Here is a 9,200-nt window from a genome sequence, read left to right on the forward strand (position 1 = left end):
CCATAAGGGAGGGGGCACAAATGACTAGTTCATTACTATGTGATTCAGCAGTACACACTCATAGGTTTCTTTAGAACAAGATACTTATATAATATAAAACTAAAAACAAACTTTTGCTTTTTAAATAATAAATCTGTAAAGAAAACAGTTTTCTATCAACCTAAAGATAATGGGAAAGGGGATATTTTAGAAAAGTACTAAATATAATTATCACATTATTGTTATTATATTTTCTTTTCAGACATTTAAGGAAGAGTCATATTTCTTCCTTTTTCTTCTCCCTGTTGACTATTTTTATGCAATTGATGCTCTTTGCTATTTCCCCTCTACACCAAAAATAAATTAATGAACAGATTTGATTTTTAAATGAGAAATTTTCATTTATTACTTTCACTTATATTTTATTTTTAGGATTTTCTTTTCAAGTCTCTTGCCCATTACATTTATTTTAGTTGTTTAGATTTATTTCATTGGAATAGTTAGATCCAGGGTTTCTCAAAACACCAAAATATAATGCATTACTAGATGTATATTTTTAGATATTAATTCCCATGGGGATGAAAAATCACCACTTAAAATGGTACATTAAATCTTCAGCATTGCATCTTATCTAAAATTGTGTCTGACACTATATTCCATCTTTGAAATCCTGTTTCATCCATTGTTCTTCGCAAGAACAAAGCTTGTCAGAATGTAGCTTTACAAATGTACATTAAAGGAACTTTTATTAAGGGGAAGGGTTTTTTAGGGCAAGATACTTAAACTTTATAACACTAGCAACAACCTTGTTCTTTTTCAATAATAGAATTCTGTTCACATAGCTTGGATAGCAAAGACATGGCCTCTTTAGAGGCCTGTGGTGGTGAAAGGGTTAAGATAATGGGGAAGGGGAAATGTCAAGAAATGCTCAATCAAATTATTTTCATTACTGTCATATTTTTTTCACCAAACCTTTCAAGTAGAGTCAATTCACTTTATATCTCCTCTCCCGTCGATTGTTTTTTAGTCAATTGATATTCTTTGATTCCTCTCTACCCCAAACATAGATCAATGAAAGGGTTTGGTTTGAAATTAGAAGTTAGCATTTTCAATCTGTTTTTTCTTCATTGCATTCATTTGGGAGTAGGCCACCAACAACAAGGCCACTATTTGGTAAAGTGGGGTGCACCAATATCTAATGCATGAAAGGAGATATATTTTTGGATTTTAATTTCCAGACATTTTTCTGAATATTCGGTCCAATGAAGGAGAGAATCGCCACTAAATCAATACATAAAAACCACAGTATGGCATCTAAACAGTCTAAATATATTATTTTGAATCTTTGGAATGCTGTTACATCTATGACATTTTCTGCACAAGGGCAAAGCTTGTGGGAGTATTGTTTTGATTAAAAAAAAAGATACAGTCTTTTAAGCGGTCACCCTCGGGACTTAGGTTAGTGACCGCTTAATAGAGGTTGACCGCTTAATCTCGCTATTTTCGCCCCTAAATTAGCGTAAATCGAGTTGTAATTATACATAAGAACTTTTTATTATAATAAACAACAGTAACAATCATGTTAGCCCTAAGACGGGGCCTGGTGCATTCCAATTTGATCCAGAAATGTTTGAAACCGCCAAAATAAATCGATATGTATTGTCGTATGCAGGGGGGGTGGGGGGGCACGTGCCCTCAGCGCCCCAACTCCTGCTACGGCCTGCAGAATGTTTCTATAGGTAGATTTGTAGATTTTCGTTCCTTGTAAGACACTTTCATCGATGCCACGATGTGAGCAGGCGCCGGGCTGGGAAATCTTTCTAAGATCGATATGGAATGGAACATCGATAAATTATTTTGAGAATTACCAAACTCTGCGGTATCCGTTGCTAACTTAGCTCCAGCAAAAAGGCCTACTGCTCTAAACCTTATGATGAATGGCACCTTTTTCACTGTCAAACACATCGGGTGCAAAACTTTGAATTATTGAAAAATTTCCAGTTTGAGATTCGATCTACTGCTACAATTCGTAGATGTGGTTCCGGTTTCCCCACCACCAAGGTGGTGGCCAGGGATGAAATGGTGTCCAGGCGCTCACCCCTAACTACGCGTCTTCTTTAAAAAATATATTACAGATTCCCGTCTTTGAAGGATCGTCCGATAACTAATTCAATAGGGCGACGGGCGATTCACGATGCCAGCAAAAGGATGTCGCCTCAAGCACACTCGGTTGAGCGCGCACGCATTTCTTGACGACGTATTGAGGACTGGACCCTATCCATGATTCATTGCGCCAAGGCATATCATCAAGCGCCGCACGTCATGATCATAGAGCGAGATATATTATATTATATTATATTATATTATATTATATTATATTATATTATATTATATTATATTATATTATATTATATTATATGATATGATATTATATTATATTATATTATATTATATTATATTATATTATATTATATTATATTATATTATATTATATTATATTATATTATATCATATCATATCATATCATATCATATCATATCATATTATATTATAATATATCATATGATATCATATGATATCATATCATATCATATCATATCATATCATATCATATCATATCATATTATATTATATTATATATTATTTTTAGGGCTCCAGATATATCCTTGTTTGTTTTGGCAAAGATTTTCAGCCCTCACACTCTAAAATGGTCTCCGCGGTCCCTGGCTAATGGCTCGGGCGAAGCGTCGTGTTGAAGACGGCATATTTATGCTTTCTCACTTTCCTTATATGGTGCGCGCGTGGTCAGAACCCTTGCGCGCGCGCGTGACGTCATGTCCGCTGGTGACGTAATAATGCAAATTAGAATAGAAATCAAAGAGACCCATGCTAGCTTGCAAGCTACAGATCTGCGATGATCTGGATAATTGTAAGCGTAATTTTGGGGACTTTCTTGGGTATTCTAGACCATGTATACCCAAATCTACAAATACTATGTTTACCAAAAATGTTAGCGGCAGAGTCGCGCAATGGTGAGTTGAAATCTTTGTTATTTTACCTCAAAATGACACTGCGCTTTCTCGAATGTGTTCCTTTTTTTGCGATAGCCTTTAGCGAGTTTTTTTTTTTTTACATATTTTATTTATTTTGCAGTAATTCTTGGAATTACAGATTTTTCAGAACCAAGCTCTCTCATCGGTAAGTGTTGAAATGTTTACTAATTTTTGGATTAATTATTTTTAAAAACTAAACGATTTACTTGATAGTTTGTTCCATTGCTTGTTAGCTTAGCCACAACTAAAAGCAATGAAAAAGATATCGTAATTTACAAGTGTTTGAACCCTTCTGAATTAGTCTATAGATCGATTGTTGTTGTTTTCTGTTCAGATACCTGTACTGTATATAAAAACCGCACGAGATAATGTTGGCAATACAAATTTTGTTGCAAACCATTAGCTAACGTGGAATGGGAGGGGGGGGGGGAAGGGAGAACGGGGACAGTTCACAGTGGATGCGGGATTTTCCAAAGGACATATGGGGCGCACTGTCTGCTTCCCTTTTTTATTGGGGGGGGGGAAGGTTGTTCTAGAAAAATCAGGTGGTCCTTGTAGGCGTTGTGAAAACTGGAATAAACCAACGAAGGGCAAATGCTCCAAACTATGTGTATTCACAGAGGCGTACTACTGTTTATTCAATCACAGAGACTTGGGGTGCGGTCATTAATTACTGGGGGCATTTTTGCAAAACTCTGGGCTAAACCCCCCCCCCCCCCCCCCCCGCCTCCACTTATTTATATTCAATGATTATATGTCTTTACAACCACAGAGACTTGATATACTGAATGTAACTGAGATATAACCTTTTACTAAAATATAGATCAGCTAGCATGGCAATTTTGTCTTTTTTAATTTAAGTATGAATCTTCACTTCGCTAGTTTAAGAGTGGCACATAGATGAACAACATATACCTGTGTCGCTAGAAAACGACTACGTCGTCGACGAGTCTAGGTTTCGCAACATTTTAATGTATTTGTTTTGTTCAACTGATTAGAACAGGCAGGCGCCGAATTAATTCTGGTTTTAATATATTAGTGAGCGAGAACGTCATTGTTCAAATGTAAATTTTATTAAGTTCACAATGTTTCCTCTATATACTAATTACAATATTGTCCAGGAATCAATCTTGTATTTATATAAATATTTTTTGAGAATCCCTCTGACGGTTGACAGACAAAGACCCAAAAATGTGACCCCCCTTTAATGACAGCCCCAAAAATGTGACCTCCCCTACCAAAAAAAAAAATTGGCGCCCTAAAAGACACATAGCCTCCCTACATATTTGCCCCCCCCCCCCCCCAGTAATAAATGACGGCTCCCTTAGTCGCAGAGGCGTACAACATAAGACTTCAGCCCTGTGTTGATTCATAAATTTCAGGAAATGGTATAACGAGACTAAGAGTAATAACCTCTATCCATTTGTTTGCAGAGTTTCGGGACAGAAGAATTGGATACGCTCGGGAGCCTACACGCCCAGATGATGTATATAGATGTAATATAACAGGTGAGTAAAGATTTCACCTGACATATAACCACCAAGATAATCTATATACATATAGTACAACACGCAGAGATGATTGATGTTTTGCCATTAAAAACTCTGAAAATTTAAATACGAGAATAAGTAACCTGTGTCTATTTTATTTCTTTGCAGAGTTTCGGGACAGAGGGATTGGATACGAACGGCAGCCTTCCCTTCCCTTTTACGTGTATAAGAACACAACCTACACGCAAGGTGAGTAATGAAATCAAATAAGTCATATAACCTTACCCTTTGACGTGTATAACACTATCTTCACGACAGGTGTAAATGGTGTTATACACCTCACCGGGAAGTTACGTGTATAATACTACACTAGTCGCCTGTATGTCAGCAGATGATATGACATCTGGTCGGTGAACACGTCGTCTTATACTATAACATGAGTGATTGACTCAAAAACTTTTACACTTGTCTCCTTGCTGATCATTTCTGTATTTTATATTGTAATTGAACTTTGTTTATGTTGCTGATCTATTTGTTTTGTTTTAATCGTAGTCGGGCTGGTTCCGAAGGTAACCGCCCTAGCTGCAATTCCACCTGCACCGGAAGTAGTACCGCTATGGTGCAATCCTTTTTTCGTGTCGTTTGTCGTCATGGCGACCATGGTCACGGTAGCTGTTTTAGCAGTCAACTGGGACAGCGGAGACCAAACTGATGACGATAAAGAAGACGAGAACAAGATGTCTTCCGACTTGAGGATCTGCCTGATGAAGGTGAGTACTGAGATGAATGTACAGTACCACGTCTGGTCTCTTTGCGAGTTCCAGGAAGAGGCGTTGGAGGGCGGAGGGAGGGGGTCGAAGCAGTACTACGTAAGTGCCAAAAAACACTGTAGGACTTTTAGAAGTTGCTGTATCTAATAATAATACTTGAAGGATATTCACTCAGAATAGCTGCACAAGCAAAAGCTGTAGAAGGGCAAGTATTGCAAGTATATCACGTATATGACAATTAGGGCGTCCGCTGTACAATATCTAGGGCCAGATACATATTACCAACTGTTTGTCCCGAAGACTGTTATTCAAAGTATGTTTTTAGATAGCGAAAATATATCAAGAAAAAGGAGAGTAGGAAAATGGTTAGGGTTAGTTTAAGAGAGTAGTTATAACTTGGGAAGGGAATTGTGTTGAAGTTACATTTTGCTTTACAGGAACAAGGCGCGCCTTCAGCAACGTTCCACCCCCTGGCGAGTTGCGCCGAAAATGATCTGTGCAGTAAACAGACCCAAGACTTAGACAAAAGGGTAAAACTCGAAGAAAAGGAAGTTCAAGCATTAGTTCCTCCTCGTGCGCGGTGTGAGTCCAGATCACCTCCTGTCATGGGCACCAAGTCCATCGCGAAAATGGCTTCAGGGTCATATGAAGATGCGTCGCCAATCAAACACGCGGTTATCCTTTCTAACGCTCTGAGTGCTTGGCGGTCAATTCCAATCGTCTTGGACGCTCTTTTTCCAGGCACTGTAGCACCAAACCGCTGTAGATCAACCAGCGCTGCTTCGATTACCAGTGACTTGACGATCCTCACAGCACCACCATCCGGGAGCTCCAGAATATTATTACCCGCAGGGCAACAAGAGCCTTTGCTACCAAGGGTTAATGAAGAGGAAGCACTAACTGTCAGTAAACAGCTAGCAGCCAAATCACTTGCATCAGTGAAGGGCCCAGAACCAACTCAGCCCATGGGGAAGGAGAGACAATTTAAGCCCGAGTACACCATGGGCTTGCTAGCAGTACTGGCTAGAGTAAAAAGCCGTGTTAACCGCCTGACGTCGTCCAACAGCAGCACCATTGATGGAAATCGACTACTACCAATGAAGACCGCTGCACTCGGTTTCGCTGAATTTGGCACTGCCTTGTCGCCTGTTCTGTTGTTCAATATCAGAAGAAAAGACCATGATGAGAACTCTTTAGACACCGCCCTTCATGAATCAACTTTACAGATGTCCAAAACTGTTTCGGCTGCTATGTCGACAGCACACGTGAACATCTTAGCCAACAGCCGCACTGCCACTGTTGCATCCTTTAAGAACGTGGAGACGGAGTTACAGCAAAAGGATGCTTCCAGTGACAATTATAACAAAAGTATCAGCAGCAGTAGGGATATCGGTGGTCACATGTTGAGGACCGTGAGTCGTCCATTGTCGGCGCCAATGCCAAGACGCTCTACATCTATCAGTGACCTTGCACGTGATTTGCCGACCCCGAGGCAAGCTGCTCACTCAGTATCACTCCCAGACCTGACCATGGTGCAAACTCCAGCTCGGTTTTCTAATGATGAACAAGCAAAACCATCTAAGCTGCGACTTGATGCACCAAAACCTCAATCGGCGCTGGTGACGTCGACAAAAACCAAGGCAGTAGAGCCACAGTCAGTGATGGCTTCCAAGCCTTCTTCTGCTTCTGCTTCCCCCAGCAACACCTACAGAACCCAAAACACTGATCAGGTTAAGTCTGGCTCGTCTATCCATGCTCCCACAAGCAATGAAGACATAATCAAGGCAATGTCTTCTTCTGCTACTTCTCCCAAGACCACTGAGCGCTTTGCTTCCAAACCTGAGGTGAAGGACGCGTGTGCAACTGAAAGTCCTTCACTTCTAACCGCATATGACATCCAAGAAAAAATAAACAGCCTCTCAATACATGCCAAAGAGACACGAACTCAGAAGAGGAGGAGACGTCGAGAAAAGGCTAAGCTTTATGCCAGCTTGCGAGCTCTGTCGAATGACACAACGCCCCACGACAGCAAGGCTGATAAAACGCAGGCTAGCGTCACTGAGATTGATGAGGATGTTACTACCACTGTTGCATCCTTTAAGAACGTGAAGACGAAGTTACAGCAAAAGGATGCCTCAAGTGGCAATGATAACGAAAGTGTCAATAGTATTAGGGATATCATTGGTCACATGTTGAGGATCGTGAGTCATCCATCGTCGGCGCCAATGCCAAGACGCTCTACATCTATCAGTGACCTTGCACGTGATTTGCCGACCCCGAAGCAAGCTGCTCAATCAGTATCACTCCCAGACCTCACCATGGTGCAAACTCCAGCTCGGTTTTCTAATGGTGAACAAGCAAAACCATCTAAGCTGCGACTTGATGCACCAAAACCTCAATCGGCGCTGGTGACGTCGACAAAAACCAAGGCAGTAGAGCCACAGTCAGTGATGGCTTCCAAGCCTTCTTCTGCTTCTGCTTCCCCCAGCAACACCTACAGAACCCAAAACACTGATCAGGTTAAGTCTGGCTCGTCTATCCATGCTCCCACAAGCAATAAAGACAGAATCAAGGCAGTGTCTTCTTCTGCTGTGGCTCCAAAAACATCTGAGCGTTTTACTACCAAGCCTGGTTCGTCTATCGATGCTCCCACAGGCACGAAAGACAGAATCAAGGCAGTGTCTTCTTCTGTTACAGCTTCCAAGACATCTGAGCATTTTGCTACCAAGCCTGGTTCGTCTATCGATGCTCCTACAGGCAATAAACACAGAATCAAGGCAGTGTCTTCTTCTGTTACAGCTCCAAAGACATCTGAGCGTTTTGCTACCAAGCCTGGTTCGTCTATCGATGCTCCCACAGGCAAGAAAGACAGAATCAAGGCAGTTTCTTCTTCTGTTACAGCTTCCAAGACCACTGGGCTCTTGGTTCCGTCGGGTTTGTCTTTACATGCTCTTCCAAGAAACATAGACAGAACAAGTTCTAGTAAATCAATCTCTTCGAAGCGTTCAAGCGACTCAGGCCCTTCAGCATACACGCTAAGGGTGATAAGGGAGAACCTCAGGACCAGCAGCCTTTTAGTGACGCCCCCAGAAAGGAGCCTTCAGACGCCTGTACCACCGAAACCAACTAAAGCACAAAAAAGAAAAGCACGCAGGGTGAAGCTGGAGATGTACCTTAGCATGAGCTTGAATACTCAAGGGGTTCATAGAAGAGGGTCATCTAATACACCAAGTGCTGCTAAACGCCCAATCAAAATGACTGAAGATGCATTCCCGACGAAGGGAACAAGTGGCGGGCGTCAGAAAGCCACGGTTATTGGTAGAGCAGATGCATCGAAGTGTCCCACTGGCTAGAGACTCTCGTCACCCTCTGGACTTAAACGCCCTCAGAAATAAGATAGAATTATGTACCTGGACCTGTTCATATAACTTTTACAACACTCTCAGGAGTTAGGCTAGAACTCCATTATCAACCTATTCATATAGTTTCATATTACCCGTTCTCTATATGCCTTTTATTTTATGCTTATTTTCTATCCACTTGCAAACTAATAAACACTATTTCCGTTTAATCCTTTGTCTTTTGTTTTTAAATGCTACTCTGAGAGAGGTTTGGAAATCCTAGAGGCTGCACACGGAAATTGCCACCCTCATGTTGCAGAGGCGTTGACGTTTCAGGATTCATGTATAGACCAATCGCCTCTAGCCCCTCGCGAAGCCGAGTTGTCTGTTTTCGTGCTGAAAACCAAGAGAACCTGGAAAAGACAATAAAAAGCTTTAGAACATTCTTTAGAGATAAAAAAGGCTTTTAATGCCGATGATTTTTTGTTGGACTTTCAGAAGGCTAGGGAAATGTTTGAGCTTTATACGTGGTTTTAGCAGTCTGAATCCGCAAGACCACTGGCGAGT

At 41.0% G+C, this 9,200-nt stretch overlaps 1 protein-coding gene and 1 long non-coding RNA gene across 2 annotated transcripts; both read left to right on the plus strand.

Moving 5' to 3' along the window:
* Positions 1 to 3,133: 3,133 nt before the first annotated feature.
* LOC125572405 lies at positions 3,134 to 4,767 on the plus strand. The gene is made up of 3 exons (XR_007313817.1): positions 3,134 to 3,177; positions 4,466 to 4,540; positions 4,691 to 4,767. It is a non-coding gene; the product is annotated as an uncharacterized LOC125572405 (long non-coding RNA).
* Positions 4,768 to 5,091: 324 nt separating this feature from the next.
* Positions 5,092 to 8,645, plus strand: LOC125572243 (nucleolar protein dao-5-like). The gene is made up of 2 exons (XM_048732474.1): positions 5,092 to 5,292; positions 5,730 to 8,645. Exons 1-2 carry the CDS (start codon positions 5,173 to 5,175, stop codon positions 8,643 to 8,645), a joined length of 3,036 nt encoding a protein of 1,011 aa, XP_048588431.1. The 5' UTR covers positions 5,092 to 5,172.
* Positions 8,646 to 9,200: the final 555 nt, after the last annotated feature.

The sequence above is a fragment of the Nematostella vectensis genome, chromosome 9, assembly GCF_932526225.1.
Source record: "Nematostella vectensis chromosome 9, jaNemVect1.1, whole genome shotgun sequence".
Taxonomy (NCBI): domain Eukaryota; kingdom Metazoa; phylum Cnidaria; class Anthozoa; order Actiniaria; family Edwardsiidae; genus Nematostella; species Nematostella vectensis.

Bases quoted from the DNA above. Each gene is read 5' to 3' on its own strand.
- LOC125572243 (XM_048732474.1), top strand. From the start codon at position 5,173: ATGGCGACCATGGTCACGGTAGCTGTTTTAGCAGTCAACTGGGACAGC. The intron at 5,293-5,729 runs GTGAGTACTGAG...TTTGCTTTACAG, and splicing joins TGAGGATCTGCCTGATGAAG to GAACAAGGCGCGCCTTCAGC.